This window comes from Marmota marmota, unplaced genomic scaffold (assembly GCF_001458135.2).
Source record: "Marmota marmota marmota unplaced genomic scaffold, marMar, whole genome shotgun sequence".
Classification (NCBI taxonomy): domain Eukaryota; kingdom Metazoa; phylum Chordata; class Mammalia; order Rodentia; family Sciuridae; genus Marmota; species Marmota marmota.
In genome coordinates, this window is record NW_025999842.1 from 6445613 (window position 1) to 6466454 (window position 20842).

Genomic DNA, 20842 nt, shown 5'->3' on the forward strand with positions numbered 1-20842 from the left:
CATGGAAACTGCGGAGAGCGCGGAGAGCGCGGAGAACTCAGAGAGCGCAGCCTGCGAGCGCGCGCGCCGCCACCGCNGGGGGGGGGGGGGGGGGGTCACATTTCCTGCAAGCTTGAGAGACTCTGTGGCGTGCCCATTTCCATTTTTGAGATGGAGGTGGATGGTAACTGCGAATCATCTCCTTTGGTCCCCAGATACCCAATGGTCCAGGAATGATTCAAGCCTCAGGAAAGCTTTTCCAGTATACACACCCAGTCAGGTAAGTAACAGGCCCTACTGAAGATTTCCTGCTTTTCCATCCCCAAGGAGAGGCTGGAGGCTTCACGCAGCTCAGCTAGGCAGCTGATCCTGTAGTTTTTCTTTCTTGGAAAATCTATCTTTAAGGTTACTCTGTTCATCCCACTCACAGAGGTGGGTTACTCATCTGACTGAAAAATGTAGGAGTGCTCGCCCCCACCTGAAAGAACAGTTAAATCGGTGCATACTCAGTAAATGCTTAAGGAATATGTTGAAAAAGAGAACATGTATTGTATAGGAAAAGTAGAATGGTGACATCTTGTGCCTAAAAATGGTTTTCGCTTTTGTTTTGTTTGTAATCCCAAAGGGTTGGAATGAAATTGACTTCATACCAGACAGAAGTGAGTGGTAGGTCATTCTCTTGCAAACCAGAAGCAAGAATGGAGTTAATGATTGCAGTTTCACAGAAAATCAAGCTTGACACATGAGAGAAAATGAAAATGTAACAAAAAAATCCTAAAGATTACTAAGGGTAATCCTAAAAGAGCTTAAAAGTTATTTAACATAACAAGGAGAAACTATTTACTATTTCTTGCCCCTGGAAGTGGGCCTTTATTGTAAGATTCTTTGTAGCTCTTATTCAGACTAAAGGTTAATAATTATGCCATTTTCCTGCATCAGAGAGCTGTTAAAAGAAGAGCTGTATGATGTTTGTAAAGGATGTATGTGTTTATAGATAGCACATAATAATTAATACATGCTGATTAATTTTCTACCATGTGTTAGCAGTTGTTGAAGAACATAGGAAAAAATGACAGCACCTTGTAAACGTCCTAATGGAGTTTATTTTGGTCAGTTTTACAGTTGCGAAGAGGGCATGAAGTGCCTAAGTGAGCTCAGGGAGGTGTGCATCACAGGTTGTGACTGCCTGAAGTCTTGAAGAAGTTAACCAGATGGATGGGGAGGTGGGGGCAGAATGGAATTTGGGTGTGTGAAGCTGTGGTCATTCCAGCAGGGTAGCCAGAGGTCAGAGCTTGTACATCTTGATACAGAGCTTTGTTAAGATCTCATAGGTTTACTCTATAGATGAATTTGCTTATTACTCAAGGGATTTAACCATAGAGTGGTGTGGTCAGATTTATGTTTCCAAAAAAAAAAAAAATCACTAAGGAAATTATATATAATTTAGAACACCAAAAGTAATTGGAAGCTATTGAAATTGTTCAGGTAAGAAATGATGATAAGCTTTTCTAAGACATTGGAAGTGAGGATGGGTCTGGGTGAATTTGGAAAATACTTAGGTGACAAAGTTTGGCTTTAAGATATATTGGATATGATAGGTGAAGCAGTGGTAAAAAGCCAAAATTCCTCCCAAGTTTCTGATGACAAGGTGAGTCTTGCACTAAGAAAAAAAAAGAGAAAGAAATAAGAAATAAATTAATGCGTAGAACAGATTTGGAGTGCAAGGTAATGTATCCAACTTTCCATTTGTCATATTTAAATGCTTATGGGGCAATAAAATAGAGATATCAGGTAGAGAGCTACATATATGTTAAAATATTAAGTATAAGCTTGGGAGTCTATGGTAAATCAAGGGTTGGGGAATTCATGACAGTGAGTACTCAGCTCATCCTGGGTAACCGAGGGGTGGGAACTGATCATTCTCAATGAAGCATTGGGGGAAGGCCTGTATCTCACCAGTATATAGAGAAAGAGAAGTCCACAAAGGAGTAAGAAGAATCAGAAGAGGGAGTAATTCAGTAAAATATGGAGTCCCTGGAAGAAAAATAGTCCACAATGGGAAATTCTGGGCAGAGTATGATGATAACAACTAACCAGCATTTGTTAGGTTTGGCAATTCCAATTAAATATTAGAAAGTAAACTGTTATCTTCATAAGCAATTACTTTCTTTTACAATTTAATTATGCTTCTCTTAAGTTTATTTTATTTTTATTAATTTATATCTTGACTACTATTTATCTTTTCACTCAATTGCAAATTCCTGAGAGTAGGGGGTCATGATTTATTCATCTTTGATATATGAATTATGTTGGCATTTTAAGGAATCACCCCAATATTTATTGAGTGAATAACCCATAGTTACATATTTAAGCATCAAAATTATAAACGTTAAAAATGTTTTGCTAGAAACATATATAAACATCATTGTCTTTTTTCCCACAATTTAAAATTGAGAATACTGATTATAATATAATCCTTTGCTTTTTAGAATCACTCACTTATACACAGGGCTATTCATCCTAAACTAAAATAACTGTGCTCTAGTCAGTAATTCAGCCTTATCTCTTCTCCTTTTGTGCTTGGATAAAACACAATAGAAAGCCAAGTGGCAATATTAACACTTGCCAGATATTAAAAATTCTGAGATAATGGTGCTTACAGGCAAATTATTTGTTTGAAACCTATATCATTTCTCAATATCTCAGTATAGTGTTCCAAATTGATTGGGAAATGAGAAGAGATGGTTTCAAGACTGTGTCAAAGGTAGCCTTTCTATGTCTCAAGTTGTAAATGCATAGACCAACTTTTAAAAATATTGGTTATGGTACTTTCTAAATGTGTATTGGCTACATCTATTACTAATAGTTAAACCTGTGAGTTTTAAACAAGGCAGTAGATGATGGACACCTTGCTTAGGGTGCATAATATTTGTCATTTTTATAAAGTTGATTATCACTGGAATTGGTATTGTAGTGGTAGAATTCATTTTTTTTCCCCTTAAGGAATGTAGAAACTAGAAGTAAGCTAAATATTGATTTTATGCTTATGTAGGGTTTATATAAATTTGTTTGATCTATTTTATAGTTTGGATAGATATTTAAAATAATTAGCCATTAATTATTGGCAAATAGACTCTATGAAAACTGTGATAGTAGCATTTTAAAACTATCTTAAGGCTGTACCTAAATGCATACATCTATTGCAAAGGGTACAGTGCTCTTGAAATTTGGTGTTTTCATAAGTATGAGGATTCTGAATGTGAACAAAATAAAGCATACTATGTTGTCTGCTTCTTTCAGGCTATTTTGGCCAAAATCAAAGTGTTATGATTACTTATATCAAGAAGCAGAAGCTCTTCTGAAAATTTTTCCAATTCAAGCGACAATTTCATTTTATGAAGATTCCGATAGTGAAGATGAAATTGAGCAGCTGACCTGTGAAAATTAATCTAATTAGTTACTTTTGATGATATTCAAAGCTCATGGGCTTTGGTGTATAAATGTATCATAATCTTTTAAACTAATTTATTTGTATATAATTTATTAATAAAAGGAAATATTATATAAATACTATGGCAGTATTGACTTTTTTATCCCTTCATTAGAATTAAATGTTGAAATTTAAAATAAATGCCATTTACAAATGTCTTGATTATATTATAACTATTTGGGGCTTACAGAGATATTTTCGGTCTTTTCATTAAATTACACATTTACCTGTATGTATAATTTTGCAAAGAATGACAATATGTAGTCTCTGAATACTAGATGTTGTAACATCTAGTATTTTGTACTGACCTCACTGGAATGTTGTAATTACAGATAACATTATTTTATTAGATAATGAAGAATATCACTTTGTTACCAAGCACACATTTATTATTATGTGTCTGCTAGCAGATAGTGAAAAATACTTTAAAATCATTATTCTACAATTGGAAAGGAAGTCAGTAGTAGGACTCTGAAACTTTTAGGAATTATAAAGAAATAATGATAATAATTCTTGTCTGCTCTTCTTAAATCTAGTAGTAAAATAGTGTGGGGTGTCCAATATTTATTGTACTACATTAAGGGATAGTTATAATTAAAACAAACTGCTTAAATGGGGATGATTTACCTGAAACCTAAAAAACTGGAGACTAAAGACCAGAATGGAAAAGTATTGATCTTTTTTTTTTTGTCCAAAGGGGAGCTATTTGGTAGATATGAAACGTTATTCACATTATCAATTTTCTTAATGAGAGAGAAAACAGGAGAAATTTGCCGGATTACGGTAATATAGTAAACTGTGGTCAAGAAGTCCTTTTTAGTTCATACCCAATCTCACAATAAACAATGTAATTACAAGTAAACATATCTCTGTAATATTCCAGGATGATAGCAGGTAAAGGCGAAGATCAGAGGTAGTTGTGAGATTCTTCTTACTGTACAGCCTGGTGTTTCACAGGAGAGAATTTCAAAGAAATCAGAATGCTGTAATAGTGTTATTTTAGTCCATATTTCAGGTAGTACAATCGTACCGCTTATCAACGAACAGACAGTGATGTTCTGGGTTAACAAGACTTTACAATAATATATTCTCGGATTCGATCAGCACCAGGGCTGAGGAACAGCTTCACTCTCTGATCTTTCCGCGAAATAGCTGTCACCTCCATCCAGTGCTGAAGTTTAGTCGGCCGGATCCACTGAGCATGCGTACTTTCCCCCTCTTGTCGCCCCGCCGGCGCTCTCTCCATTGGCTCCGCCCTCCGCTAACGTTCTGCGTCATGGCGTGCTTCACCCCTGGAGACCCCGGAAGTGGGTCGGGGGCTCGGCCTCTGCCCGGCCGCAGAGCCGGAGCGGGAGAATCTGGTCTGAGAGGGGTCCAGCCGATTGAGCGACTCCGGGCAGAGCCCGGGCCAGAGATCCAGGATGCTAAACGTCCCTTCTCAGTCTTTCCCGGCCCCCAGCTCTCAGCAGCGCGTCGCCTCAGGGGGGCGTAGCAAGGTAAGCCAGTGACACTTGGTGGCGCCCAGAGCTCGCCTCCCGCCTGCGTTTCGCTCTTCAGTACAGTCTGTTTTTGCCCTCACCGCCTGTCCGCCTCTGGAGCCTTCGTTCCCTTCAGCCCTTGCTGGTCATCAGTCCTGGAACTCTCATTCCCTTCCTCTCACCCGCTAGTCCTTCTTTCCCGCTGTTAGTCCCCTTCCTTTAGGTCCTTTCCCCTGGATTAATTTCAGATCTCTGGGACAGGACCACTCACCATGCTTGTCTTATTTTGGGTACTTAATATTGTCTTCCCTCCCTTCAACCTGTCCTCTCTGATCTCTTCTTCATTGTCCGAAGGAGTTGTGAGTGTTGTGGGTTCTCTTGCAGGAGGGAAGGACTAAACAGTGACGACTAGAGACAGTCTGCAGTGGTGGGGATTTTTGGAGCTAGGGAATATTTGAGAAGCTAAGACTAATGTCCACAAACCTCCATTCAGGTTTATGGACACTTCTCTCCAAATCATACTGCCTTTCTCTCAGGTATCTGATTGTTTCAACATGCCTTTTGTACTGATATCACTTGCTGACTTCGGAGCTAATGTAACTAATGCTAGAGTATTTGTTAAGCATAGTTACGTTTAGCAACAGGTGGGATGCAAATACATTTTATATTTGCAAAATATAGTAAAAAGTGTGACCCCTGTTCACTTAAACCTGAATGCTGCTTGCTTCTCTTATTTGCTAATGCTTTGTTCTGTAGCCACTTCCTCATGTTTTGTTTTTGAGAATTCCAACTATTTAGGATACTCCTTTTTCTTTTCATTTCTGGACTCTTGAGTCTTAGCATCATTTAGGACTTTCACCGACTTTCCTTATTTTTATCTAGTTATACCTGAAATTCTGACTTAAGACTAAAACATGGGTTCAGGAATCTGTATTTTTCGCGTGCTTCTCCGAGGTCTGTATCCCCAATTATAATACCAACTGAGATTTATTAAATGCTTCATGGCCATATATGTTTTGAGTGTTTTTCCTGTATTACCTTGTTTAATCTTCATAACGACCCTTGAAATAGAAGCTTTCAGTATTTCCATTTCACAGAAAGGAAAATGGTTAAGAAATGTTGCCTTGGAGCATATAGTCTTGTGATGTGATTTTGTCTGTGATATTTCATTTATTGCTCTGTACATCTATTAACAGCCACCCAATCATGTGTCCCTTCCTCCCTTGACCTCTTTCTCTCCTTAAACTAAATACTCACTGGATTATAGTGTAGCCTTTCCAGAATTAGATTATGAGTTGTGGCCTCTCTCCACTAAAACTTCCATCCTTGTTCTCAACATCCATCTAAAGGAAAAGCTTAGAGGCAAAGACAAAAAGTTACACAGAGGGTGATGGCAAATGTGAGTCTTTGAATCCATAAAGAAAACAAATAATATTATTGTGCAATTCAAAATAAATTAAGATTCTTTCTTTTCTTTTTTTTGGTGTGTGTGTGAAACAAGATAATCTTGACCATGTTGGAAACTGACTTTGGATGAGACAAATATAGATTGAAGGAAATGAAACCTAGTTGGTGACGTTGTATATCATAATTGTTAAAAAAGTGTAGATTTTGAAGTGAGAAAGACATGGATTCTTTTCCCAAATCCATCACTTAATCTCTGAATTTGTTTCCTTGGGTATAACTGAAAATAACCAATTTTATCGGATTATTCATAGGATTAAGTAAGATAATGTTTTTTCTTAGCACAGCTTTGGTAAGCACTCAGTAAAGGTTGTTTACCCTAGGGTTTTATTCAAACCTCACAGATTTGAATTTGACATAGAGAATGCATTCAGTATGTGATGGCTATTATTATTTCTACTAATAACTCATAAACCAGTATTTATATACTACTTAGTAGAGATGTGACCTCTGATTTCAAGTAGTCTCATAGGTGGCAAAGATTAATAAACAGTCATATATAATACCATAAATACTACAGTAGTGTGTTATGATCAAAAAGTAGCCTGAATCAGAGAAGCCTTCCAGAGACTTCTGGGGGGTGGGGGTGGGGCAAATCTAGGAAGAAAAAGCAACCCTTGAGAGCGAGTACTTGATAGTAATCAAGGAATCAATTCCCATTTGGCTAAAGCATATAATGGAAAGAAATGAAAATTAAATCATTGATCTTTTGAAACAAATTATGACCATATTATGAAGGATCTGGTAAAGCACTAGGGAATTTGGAGACATTATTATAAGGTAACATGAGGAGCCGCTGAAGGAGGGAGGGTACATAATTTGACTTGCATTTCTAAAAATTAACTACCCTGGGGATTATGGAATGGAGAGAGACCAGTGGTTTTGGTTTGGGATAGGAAAAAAATCATTTCAAATGAATAAATTATAAGATTGGGATCAAGAAACCTGGAGAATTTCACAGACAGTCAGAATGGGACAATATAGATTTAAAATTCAGGGTGAAATGTGAAATTGGAAATGTACCACAGATCTATTAATTTGTTTATTTTGGGGATAAATCGGTACATGGAATAAGTATGATTCAGGAAAGTGAGGTGTAAAAACTTGAAGGTGCCTGCTTTTGCATTAAACATTTTTTCTGGTACTATGTTACATACTAAATATAAATAGTAGCCATGTTACAGAAAAAATTTTCACTAGGTTGTCTTAACTGATTGAAATATTAATAACATTTCTATATATTACTCAATACTTAAGCCTGGATAATTGGTAAAGAACAGGGATTGATTTGTTGCAGTTTTGGAGACTGAAAAGTCTAAGGTCAAGAGCCTGCATCTAGAAAGAGCCTTTGGTGGAACATTGTGGAAGTCATAGAGAGTAAGAGAGCAGCCTTAAGCCATCCTTTTTTTTTTTTTTTTTGGTAGAGTTTATTTTGACATATTTATACAAACATGGAGTATGTCTTATTCTAGTTAGGATCCCAGTTTTTTGGATGTAATGATGTGGAGATTCACTGTGATGTATTCATATATGTACATAGGAAAAAAATGTCAGGTTCATTCCACTGTCTTTCCTTTCCCGGCTCCCTTCCCTTCATAGCCCTTTGTCTAATCCCCTGTATTTCTATTCTTTCCCTCCCCTCCTTGTTGTGTGTTATCATCCACATATCAGAGAGAACATTCAAACTTTGATTTTTTGGGATTGACTTATTTCATGTAGCCTGATCGTCTCCAGATCTATACATTTACCAGCAAATGTCATAAAGTCATTCTTTTTTATGGCTGAGTATTATTCCATTGTGTACATATACCACATTTTCTTTATCCATTCATCTGTTGAAGGGCATCTACTTTGGTTCCATAGTTTAGCTATTGTAAATTGAACTGCTATAAGCATTGATGTAACTGTGTCACCATATATTTGTTGGTCATTTGTATTTCTTCTGTGAAGTGTCTGTTCAGTTCCTTTTCCCATTTATTGATTGGGTCAATTGTTTTCTTGGTGGTGTTTTTGAGTTCTTTATATATCCTGGAGATTAATGCTCTGAGGTGCAGATGGCAAAGATTTTCTCCCATTCTGTAGGCTCTCTCTTTATTCTCTTGATTGTTTCCTTTAATGTGAAGAAGGTTTTTAGTTTGATACTATCGCATTTATTGATTCTTGATTTTACTTCTTGCGCTTTAAGAGTCTTGTTGAACCTGTTAGCTCCTAAGCTAACATGATCGAGTGTTGGGCCTACATTTGCTTCTAGTAGACACAGAGTTTCTCTTCTAATACCTAGATCCTTGAATTGAGTTTTGTTCAGGGTAAGAGACAGAAGTTAAGATTTTCTTCTGCTACATATGGATTTCCAATTTTCCCAGCACATTTGTTGAAGAGGCTATCTTTTCTCCAATATATGTTTATGGCACCTTTGTCTAGTATAAGATAACTATATTTAGGTGAGTTTGTTTCTGTATCTTCTATTTGTTCCATTGGTTTTCATGTCTGTTTTGCTGCCAGTACCATGCTATTTTTGTTACTATAGCGCTGTAGTATAATTTAAGGTCTGGTATTGTTATGCCTCCTACTTAAGCCCTTTTATAATCAGCATTAATGCATTTATGAGGTGAAGCCCCTATGAACTTTATAAAACCACTCAAAGGCCACAACTTCCTATCCAGTTGCCTTGGGGATTAATTTTACACATGTGCTTTTTGGGGAACACATTCAGACCATAGCAGCTTTTCATCTAAAAGACTTTAAAGTGTATTTTTAAAAACCAAACCAAACCCCAGAACATCCTGTTAGTAAATCCTGTAATCAGGTATTGGCAGACGTTTTCTTAAAAGGACCTTATGGTAAGTATAGTAGTCTACTCTTATTCATGGTTTTGTGTTCTGTGGTTTCAGTCACTCACAGTCAACTCTAGTCTGAAAATATTAAATGGAAAATGGCAGAAATAAACAATTCATAAATTTTAGATTTCATGCTGTTTTAAGTATTATGAGGAAATCTTGTGCAGTCCCCTTCCATCCTGCCTAGCATATGTAACATTTCTTTGTCTAGCAAGTCTAAACCATATGGGCAACACACCTGTCAATCATTTAGAAGCCATTTCTTAGTTATCAGAATGACTATTGCGTATTGTAATTCTTATCTTCAAGTAACATTATTTTACTTAATACTGGCCCCAAAGTGCAAGAGTAGTGATGCTAACAATTTGGGTATGCCAGAGAAACCATAAAGTGCTTCCTTTAAGTGAAGAGGTTAAAGTTTTTCATCTTAAGGATTAAAAAACAAATTGTATGCTTAGGTTGCTAAGATCTGTAGCAAGAATGAGCTCCTGTCTGTGAAACTATAAAGAAGGGAAAAGAAATTTATATATAGGAAACAGCTAGCATATATAGGGTTTGCTGCTATCCTTGGTTTCACTGAGGATCTTGGAACACATCTCCCACGAATATCAAGAAACTACAATATTTTAGGCTTTGAGAGCCTCATAAGTTTTCAGTCATTTCACTCTCACCACCATGTGTGAAAACTAGTCTTAGCTCAGGGCTATGTAGAAATCTGTCAGGGTTGGCCAGGGGTTGGCCTTCTCTACGTGTGATTATTTTCCATTGTGATAAACTTTCTCAGTGGATTCTTAAAAAGCATTTTTAATGCGAAGTTATTCCAGTTTTTCTGTTTGTAGTGATAATTCAAAGAAAGTCAGTGATAGCCAATCATTTGTGTATCTTTTCTTTCCTCAAATCTCTGTATATTTAGGGGGAAGAAATTTTGGTTGAGAGTGGCTGTTCTAACATAATCAATGACAGAGCCAGGATAAGGACATGTTTTCTGACTTTGGATTGAATATTTTTCCTGTTATATTGTGATACCATTATGATGAAACTTCATAGCCCAGATATTTTAAATAATTTTTTATTTATAATTCTAATGTAGCAAAAACAATGTTGATGCCTCCTAAAGCTATGAGGATTTGTAGAATTGTTAGATTTTCATTTTTATCTTTTTTTAATGAGAATAAAAGTAATGCAGTATTCTGAAGACAAGTCTCAGGACAAAGGGAAAGCAATTAACTTGAAGATTCCAAATTTAATTCAACCTTTTTCCTTTTCTAGGTACCTTTAAAACAAGGCAGAAGTCTTATGGATTGGATTCGACTGTCCAAAAGTGGAAAGGACCTAACAGGATTAAAAGGCAGGTTAATTGACGTAACTGAAGAAGAACTTAAGAAACATAACAAAAAAGAAGATTGTTGGATATGCATAAGAGGTAGGTGGTAGTTATTAAATAACTTAAAAAATGTGCTGGATTTTCCTTTTGTTATAACATATCATACATAGTCTTATTATTTGGTGATCAGATTCAGAATTAGAAAACAAAAATATGCCCATACTGGGCAATAAATAATATTGTTCTGGCCTTAGACAGTGTTCTTTCTTTATGAAACTGTTTACATTTTGATGCAGAAAGTTTCTGAAATGAAACTTTTTTTCCCTCCTCTCACATCCCCATATTCTGTTCCCTTTGAAAGGAAACAAGTGTTGGCCAGGCAGTTTAATGCCAAAGGTAAAATTATTCAGTAGCACACAGTTTATACAGTCTCAGAGACTCTAAAGGAAATCAGAAGGCCTACATTAAAGCCAAATATTTAGTTCTCATTTACAGCAAATTTTATTACTTAATGTATGTGGCAATATTAGTTGCCTGTTTTTTCTAGCTCATAGTAACTTAGAAATTCCAAAATAGTTGAAGAAATGAGCTGAGAGGTGTAGCTGATGAAAGCAGAACTCATGGTAACCAACAATCTGGCGTCTCGGAGAGACAAAAGTATAGTAATAGATACAGTGAACCTGTACATCCAGTCTCCACAGTGATGTTCTTGAGACAGTCAGACATACTAAACATCTACTGTTTTATTCAGATTTTCCACTGTTTTGACCGAAGGATTGGATCAGAATAATTTTAGGAGAGGAAAAGTTTATTTGAGGGCTCATGGTTTCAGAGGTCCTAGTCCACAGAAGGCTGGCTCCATTCCTAGGAATTTGAGATAAGGCTGAGCATCACAGTGGAAGAGTGTGGCAGAGGGAAGCAGCTTACATCATGATCCACTGAGTGATGTGGACCATGAGTGGTAATGGAAGGCTGGTAGGGTATGGCTGGAGGAGGTGAGAATTAGGGAGTGGCTTTGGGGGTATGTTACCTCAAAGGGTCTCTTAACCCAGTCATTTCCCCTCTGAACCTTCTTGCATTGTCTTATGTGAACTTTAGGGGGACACTTTACATACAAACCATAACACTACTAATACCCTCTGTTTAAAGGGGAAGGATTACCAATAATTTCTAATGTAATCCCAACTGAAAGTAAAAGAAAATTTGTGACTAAATGTAATTGTCCTTTTCTTCATAGCTGTTATAATTTTTAAAAATTGTGGGGGTTCTGTTGAGTAAGTTGCCTTTTTCATGAATTCCCTTACAATTTACCATAGGTTTTTATTTTCACCTTTTATTTCATTCTGTGAAGTATGTTATCACTTATCCGTTTGACTCTTAGGCTTCCAAAACTTCATTGCTGTCATTTCATTTTCTGACTTCTATGTCTCTGTGGATTTACATCTTATTTATCCCTAACATTTATTTTAGAAAGTTTTCAGGAGTATGGGAAATAAATGAATGCTTTTAAATCCAGAAGTCCTAAGATAGTCTACCACCCTGTAACTTTCACAAATGTACCCCCTTAGTTATTTTTCTTTAAAATTACTTTAAATTCTTGAGAAATCCATTTATTTTTCATTAGTTTCTTTTCCTTATGTTTCCATTGAAATTGGCAAAAGTTATACTGTTTTTCTAAAATAACATGCAGAGTTATATTTAGTTATAGCTGATTAGCTTCTATTGGACCAATACTCCAGCAACCTCAGGACAAAATATAAAAAGAAAAATTTATCTAAAGACCTGGTGAGCAACCGAAAGTGGACAGAAACTAGAGGACAAGGGCCATTTGTATTTAGTAGAAGGGAATGTCCCTGGGTAAGTTTCCTGTTTCTTATGGCATTTAATTAGAGGTTAAGTCTGAAGTGTTAATGCCATGAAATGTAGATAAAACTCAGATGGAGACTGGCACCCCTACTGGCTTAAAGAACTAGAAGACAGAGATTGGGGTATTTGCAATAAGTAGAAAGTGAAGGAGAAAATTCAAAGAAAGAAGGATCCAGAGAAGAATATAAACTATTTCTTGCATATATGACAGACTATAAGTACCCCCAAAACTAAAACATTGAAGAAAGCTTTAAATTTTCAATTTCCCAAATGGGAAAGAGTTTGAGTTTGGGTCTAGTCAATTGCCTACTAAAACAAAATTTGTTGGAGGAATATAACAGAATCTAGAGTTTCTACTACCTTATCCAAAGTTACTAAACACATTGAAGAGAAAAAGCATACTGGAGATGATCCAGGTGTTTGAATTTAATTCACAAGAATTTTAAAGTACGTATTATAAGTATACAAAGAAGTAAAAGAATGTATGTATAAAATGAATAAATAGGATATCTCAGAGAAATAGCAATTATAAAAAATGAACATCTAGAACCAAAAATTAGCATATATGAAATTTTTTTAAAAATTTGATATTTGGTTTTATAGTAGTTTGGAGGTGATATAAGGAAGATTTAGTGAACTTGCAGATAGATAGTAGGATTATCCAATCTGAAGAACAGAGAGGAACACAATTAGACAGTCTCAGAGACTTGTCAGAGAAGATAAAAATGTCTAATATATATGTATAGAATTCCAGGAGGAGGAAAAGAATGAGAAAAATATTTGAAGAATAGAGGCAAAATATTTCACAAATTTGAAGAAATACATATAATTGTGAATTTAGAAGCTTAGCAAATCCAAACATGGTCAATAGAAAGCAAACCACATCTAGGCACATCCATTTGCTGAAAGTCAAAGATAAAGAGAAAATCTTGAAAGTAGTCAGAGAAAACATACCAAGAAACAATAAAATGACTGCTGAGGAAAAATATGCTACCATCAACTCTGAATTTTATGTTCACAAAGATACAGAATTCTTTTTGAGGCTAAATTGAAATAAGAACTTTTTAAACTGAGAATTTATTACCAGCTAACTTGCACTATAAGAAATGATAAAAGGAGTTCATCAGTTCGAAAGATAGTGATTTCTGACTTCCAGCTCAAGAAGTCAGGAAATGGTATTTGTTATGGTTTGGATGTGAGATGTCCCCCAAAAGCTCACGTGAAACAGTACAAGAAAGTTCAGAAGAGAAAGGATCAGGTTTTAAGAGTCTTAACCCAATCAGTGATTTAATCCCATGATAGTGATTAACAGAGTGGTAACTGAAGTAGTATGGTGTGGCTGGAGGAGGTGGGAATTGAGGCATGGCTTTGGGTATATATTTGTATCTGACCAGTGGAGTCTCTCTCTGCTTTCTGATCGTCATATGAGCTGGTTCCCTTTGCCACACTCTTCTTCCATGTTGTTAACGTCTGTCTTACCTCAAGCCCTGAGGAATGGAGCCAGCTATCTATGAACTGAGACCTCTGAAACCATGAGCCCTCAAGTAAATTCTTCCTTCTCAACAGTTGTGCTTGGTGGGGTCATTTCATCTCAGCAGTGAAAAAGTTGACTAAAACAGTGTTTGCATAAGAGAAAAGATTACATTTTACTTTCTTCACTATTAAAGAATACATGACTGTTTAAAGCAAAAGTTATAACATTGTATTGTGGTCTTACATAAGAAGCAGAAGTCACCAGGACAGGGAAGATATTTAGCAAAGAAATTTAAGAGGGAAAAAATATAATAAAGTTAGTTTAGTGATAAATTTTTAGTATAATTTTTTGATACCAGTGTAAAAGTGAATTCTGTAAATAATGATATGGGTGGGTTTAAGGGAAGAAAGAATTTTTGGGCTCTGGTTTGTCTTTAGAACTCTGCAAGGGGTCTGCAAGAGGCATTGCTGGCTAGTTCCTGAATGGTAATGATTCATGTCTGGGGAAATTGGGCAAAGCGTATTTTTTCCATATTGCAGGAAAAAAAAAAAGAATAGGCGATAGGGCTGAGGTTTTGGCTCAGTGGTATAGCGCTTGCCTAGCACGTGTGAGGCACTGGGTTCAATCTTCAGCACACGTAATATAAATAAGTAAATAAATAAAGGCATTGTATTCATCTACAACTAAAAAAAAAAAAAGAACAGGGGATAGAGAGCAGTAAACATGAATTTACACATGAAGAGGTATAATATTAATTCATAAGTAAGCAAGTAAAAGTTATGGATATATACTGTAATTTTCAAAACAGTTATTAAAAATAATGCAAAGAGATAAAGCTAAATTAAATTCTATAGAAAATTGGTTAACTTAAAATAAGGAAGGGAGAGGAACAGAGACAGAAAATTTAGGGTCTGGGGAATTAATAAAAAGGTAGATTCAAATTCATCTATAATAGTTAATCTACATGTAAATGGACCAAGCGCTTTAATTAAAAGGTAGAGATTGTCTATGTTGCGTGTGTGTCTGTTCATGTTATCAGGACCTGTCTACATAATGTCTATAAGAGATATACTTTAGGGCTGAGGATGTGGCTCAAGTGGTAGCGCGCTTGCCTAGCATGCATGAGGCACAGGGTTCGATTCTCAGCACCACATAAAAATAAAATAAAGATGTTGTGTCCACCTAAAAAAAAAAAAAAAAAATTAAAAAAAGAGGTATACTTTAGAGATACAGATAACTTATAGATTAAGTTGAAAGTTACAGATAAGTTGAAACAAAATGTGTAGAAAAATGTATATTATCTAGACAGGAAGTAAAAGTTTGATTTGACCTTACTGGTTGGATTATATTAATATCAGATAAAAAGTATTACCAAGGACAAGAATTTTAACAAATATGGAAGTTTTGTAATGATGAAAAGAGTTCTTAGTGTTTTTATGTGTCAACAGAGCTTCAAAATATATAAAGCAAACATTAGCAGAATTGAGGGAGAGAATTAAAAATCTGCAGTTATAGTTGCAGATTTTTCTGAGCAATTGTTGTAATTAGATAAATATCGGTAGACATAATGAAAATAATGTGCAATTTCTTTACTGAACACAAGATGGCAAAGTAGTCACAGTACTTACAAAAAAATCAAGCTGTACATTTGAATACAGTGAAATATACCATGATTTTACCTTATGAACATATCTTCTCCCTCCTCATTTATTTTGAAGTCAACAACATGAACAGTGGTGAATAATTTAAATAAATAGAAGTAATACAATATGGTGACATAATTCTTGGTACATACATGATAGGCTTAAGATAAATTTTGTTGATGGGATATAATATGGGACTTTAGAGTTAAATATTTGAATTTTAAAACTAAAAATTATTTTTTAATCTGATTACAAAATTACTAATTTTGCTTATAGCAGTGATCCTCAAACTTTTTGGTCTTAAGATCCCTTTATTATGTAAAAAATTATCATGAATCCCCAAAGGGCTTTGTATGATGATCTTAATTGATATTTGCCTCTTAGAAATTAAAATTAAGAAACCTAAAGAATATTTTAATATTAATTTTAAAATAAAATAAAATTATTATGGTTTGGATCTTTAATGTCCCCTGAAAAACTCTTGTTTTAAAAATATAGTCCCCAATACAGCAAGGTTCAAAGGTGGGGCTTTTAGGAAGTGATTACATTGAGAGCTATAACCTCATCAGTGGATTAATCCATTTGATAGACTAATAATTTGAATAATAGTTACTGCTGTACTGGGTGTCTGTGTAGGTCTGTGGAGCTGTGGCCTGGACCACATCTGTCCCTGGCCCCCTTCTCTCTCTCTCTGTTTCCCAGGTGCCATGAACTGAACACCTTTCTTCTACCATGCCCTTCCACCAAGATGTTCTACCTCACGTTAGGCAATAGAGTTGGCCATCCATGGATTGAGCCTCTGAAACCATGAGTCCCAAATAAACTTTTCCCCCTCTAAGTTGTTCTTGTCAGGTATTATGGTAACAGCAACAAAAAACTGACTAACACATAAATTCACTATATGTTATCTTTTATAGTACTTACGTTTATGAAAAATATCTACTTTTTAAATCAGAAAAACAGAATAGTGGTATTATTTTACATTTTGGTAAATAACCATGTTGTGTGTCAGTAGACGATAAGTGTATTATCATGTTACCTTCTGCATCCAGTCTTACATCACACGTTTTGTAGTCTCTAGAAAACCCTACATTTGTGAAAGAATGTGAATTTAAAAAGGCATAACATTTTAGTCTCACTGTGAAAAATTTTTGGTCTTGGACCACCAAAAGTGTCTTGAGCTCCCTCAGGAGTCTCTATACTAATCTGTGAGACTCTCTGACTTACAAAAAAGAACAAAGAAGAAATGAAAAATTATTAATGGGTGTGTGGTCTGAACCATGGTGATGTAGTAAATTGTGGTAGCTTCCTCTGGGAGATTGATTAGTAGGTATAAAATGTTTCAGAGTCTTCCATTGGACTGTCTTTAAGCACTGTCTTACAGAGCTAAGTGTGAGATGAGGTTGAAGTATCCTGTAGTCCAGTTTTGACTTTAATCATCTGAGATAGGTGATATGATTTGGGTTCTCAGTGGGAAAAGGCTTTTCCTCTCTATGGGGAGTTGAAGTAGTGACCAAAAAAGAGCTCTCTGAAATTAGTAAGTACCTTCATACATTGCTGGTGAAAATGGAAAAATAGCCTGGCTATTTCTCAAAAGGTTAAATATAGAATACTATATGTGTCAGTCAGCTTTTCATCACTGTGGCAAAATACCTGAGATGAACAACTTATAAGGAAGTAAGCTCATGATTTCAGAGCTTTCAACTCATGATCAGTTGGCTCTATTGCTTTTGAGTCTGTGGCAAGGAAGTATATCATAATGGGACCATGTGGCAGAGGGAACTGCTCTACTCATAATAGCCAGCAGGCAGAAAAACAAGAAAGGGTCACAGTGTCCACTTCAAGGCTACAACTTTAGTAACTTAACTTCTTTCTACTAGGACTCACTTACTGAAGGTTCCACTATCTGCCAGTAGCACCATGGGCTGGGAACCAACCCTTCTACACATGGACCTTTAGAGGATATTCTAAATCCAAATTGTAACACTATCTGACCCACCAAGTTTACCCCTAGGATTATATGTCAAATAAAATGAACATGAAAACATAAATGTCTACACAAAAACTATCTGTAGAAACAACTATGTTCATCCACTGATGAGTGTATAAACACAATGTGATATATCCATACTTGGAATATTATCTATTCATAAAAAGGAAAACTACTGATACATGTCATGGATGAACCTTGAGAACATGCTAAGTGAAAGAAGATAGATCTTAAAAGATCATGTATTGTATGATTCCATTTATAGGAAATGTCTAGGGTATACAAATCTATATAGACAGAAGGTTATCCTCCCATTACGTAGGGCTAGGAGAATGGGAGGAAGTCTTCATGAAGAATGTTTATATATTGGTTAAATTGTAATACCAATCAGGTGCTCATTTTCCCCTTTATAAAGACTTACTGTTCTTCACAGTATAAAGAGAGTTTCTCCCTTTAAAAGAACTAATGAGTTCCCTATTTTTGTTTGTTTATCTTAATATTTGTTAAGATCAGATAATGAAACCATGATTACTAGGCTCTTCACATTGGCTGAAAGGAGATTCAAGTCTACATTGTATTAAAAGCTCATTCATAGCAAAACTGTTAGGCAACTGGTATATTTTCCTCTACACATCTTGCTGTGGATTTTAAAAGTTTTCACACAGAAATTGACACATACTTATTGGTAAGTATTTTATTGTAAGATATCTGCAGTCTTTATCAGAGATAATTGGGAGCTTAAATTAAAAGCAAATAAATATTAAAAGTTTACCTAAAAAAATTTAGACAGTGTTTGTCAAGATGGAAAGAGTACTTTCTGTGTAGAATGGAAATATCAGTTTTTAATGTTTATTTTTAGTTATCATAAAAGTGATATTGATGTTTGTATTCATAATAGCTACCATTCTGACTGGAGTGAGATGAAATCTTAGAGTAGTTTTGATTTCCATTTCTCTGATTGCTAGTGATGATGAACATTTTTTCATATATTGATTGATTGATTGTATGTCATTGTCTGAGAAGGGTCAAAAGGTACACTCATACATTGCTGGTGGGACTGCAAATTGGTGCAGCCAATATGGAAAGTAGTATGGAGATTTCTTGGAAAACTGGGAATGGAACCACCATTTGACCCAGCTATCCCTCTCCTCGCGTCTATACCCAAAGGACTTAAAAACAGCATACTAGGGCTGGGGATGTGGCTCAAGTGGTGGCGCGCTCGCCTGGCATGCGTGCGGCCCAGGTTCGATCCTCAGCACCACATACAAACAAAGATGTTGTGTCCGCCGAAAACTAAAAAATAAATATTAAAGTTCTTTCTCTCTCTCTGTCTTTAAAAAAAACAAATAAAAGAACATATGTATTCCAAGTAAATATTTTTAAAAAATAAACAGCATACTATAGGGACACAGCCACATCCATGTTTATAGCAGCACAATTCACAATAGCTAAACTGTGGAAACAATCTACATACCCTTCAATCCATGAGTGGATAAAAAAATGTGGTGTATGTATACAATGGAATTTTACTCAGCAATAAATGAGAATAAAATCATGGCATTTGCATGTAAAGGGATAGAGTTGGAGAAGATAATGCTAAGTGAAGTTAGCCAATCCCCCCAAAACAAATGCTGAATGTTTTCTCTGATATAAGGAGTGTGATTCATAGTGGGGTAGGGACGGGGAGCCTGGGAGGAATAGACAACTCTAGATAGGACAGAGGGGTGTGAGGGGAAGGGAGGAGGTGGGGGTTAGCAATGATGGTGGAATATGATGGACATTATTATCCAAAGTACATGTATGAAGACATGAATTGGTGTGAAGATACCTTGTATACAACCAGAGATATGAAAAGTTGTGCTCTATGTGTGTAATAAGAAAAAAAAAATTAAAAAATGATATTGATCCTTGAACTGAGCTTTTAGAAGGGTGGTGCACTCCCAGACACTGGAATTACTCAAATAGACACTGGATGGTCCTCTGTCTATATGTGGGGTAGAGGTGAGTCTTGGGCTGAATGAGAGAGCAAACTAAAAATTGCCTTTAAAGATCTTCCAGTGTTCAGACACCATTTTGTGTCTCGCATCTTCTCTCAATTCATTTCTATTTAATGGTAGTTGGCTGTTGAAATCTGCCACATCTGGGCAATAAGAGATGTAGGAAGAAATTTAAGAATTGTGTCACTGGAAACTTAAGAGGGTTAAGAAATTATTTTCTAAAGATTAGGTGCTAAGAACAGGTAAAAGGCTAGAACATTGTACTCCAGAGATTTATTTAATAAAAGCCATAAATGAACAAAAAGCATAATAAGGCATGATGGGAAAAAGCATAAAATTTTTGTGATTTTTTTTATTCCACATTTAAGGGTCCAACTTTTTAATTGTTAGGGAATGGTTTTGTAAAGGAAGAAAAGGAAGGAGACAAAAGAGGAAGGGAAAAGCCTGTGTATCAGAGGAAATGGACCAGTTCCCTTTTGGAGCTTGGTTTAAGTGTCATAATGAGCAAATTACTAATACTACTAAGTGTGTTTGAATCTAATATATCTTGGACTGAAATACTGTCTAACAGACTTAATTGCTACGTGAAAGATTTTGTAAGCATTCCTAATTTTGTCTGTCTAAAAAGGATGGGCTGTTTTTCAGGTCCATAGGTCCTGGTCTCTCAGAAAAAAAGGCAGGATTATGAGGGGCATCAATCTAAGGGGCGATAAGGCAGCAGAGAACATATGTGGGATATTTTATGCTTTACTGGCTGACACAACTATTAAAGCTACCTGAAAAACTGGTTGTGAAACATGACATTTGTCACAGATGATCATGTGTTGTAAAGATCTTGTTCCTGAGAAATTTTAGAGCTCTGGTCAAGACTAGATTGCAGAGAAAGATTGAAACTTATTTGGAATGAATCTTCTGTTTTAAGAATCCTACTGGGAATAATTTTAATCTTAATCATTACCATCACATTTGTGTTCTTTTGATTTTGGAGCATTAAACAATACAAACAAGTTTGATGGAGAAGGAGAAATGTAGTAGGACTTAACTAGTTTTTTAAAACTTCTTTGGAGGACTTCTGAAAGAGATTCTTTTAATTCATTTCCTTTTGTGCTTGCCTTTAGGCAGTTTTATAAAGAACCCTGGACTAATTGGTTATTTTCAAAAATTTAACTGGTGGAAAAGCTTCAGTACTTTTCTTGGGACTGAAATCAGCTTCTTCTTTCCTTTCAGGATAATTATATCATTGGAACATTTTAAGTTATCTGAGGTTTTTTAAATTCATGGAGGTCATCATATGAAAAGA

At 35.6% G+C, this 20842-nt stretch overlaps 2 protein-coding genes across 3 annotated transcripts in view; both read left to right on the forward strand.

The window, feature by feature from the left end:
* Nucleotide 1: 1 nt before the first annotated feature.
* Nucleotides 2-3549, forward strand: Ripply2 (ripply transcriptional repressor 2). The gene is given in 3 exon segments (XM_048789707.1): nucleotides 2-172; nucleotides 174-259; nucleotides 3280-3549. Coding segments are annotated over 3 exon segments (405 nt in total). The 3' UTR covers nucleotides 3428-3549.
* Nucleotides 3550-4743: 1194 nt separating this feature from the next.
* LOC107153521 (cytochrome b5 reductase 4) overlaps nucleotides 4744-20842 on the forward strand; it is a 79829-nt gene continuing 63730 nt past the window's right edge. The window contains exons 1-2 of one of the 2 annotated variants that reach the window (XM_048804283.1): nucleotides 4744-4965; nucleotides 10518-10671. In XM_048804283.1, coding sequence (XP_048660240.1) covers nucleotides 4891-4965; nucleotides 10518-10671 — 229 coding nt within the window. In that variant the 5' untranslated portion in view covers nucleotides 4744-4890. The remainder of the gene's footprint in view (nucleotides 4966-10517; nucleotides 10672-20842) is intronic. The other variant, XM_015499068.2, reaches the window with a different exon arrangement.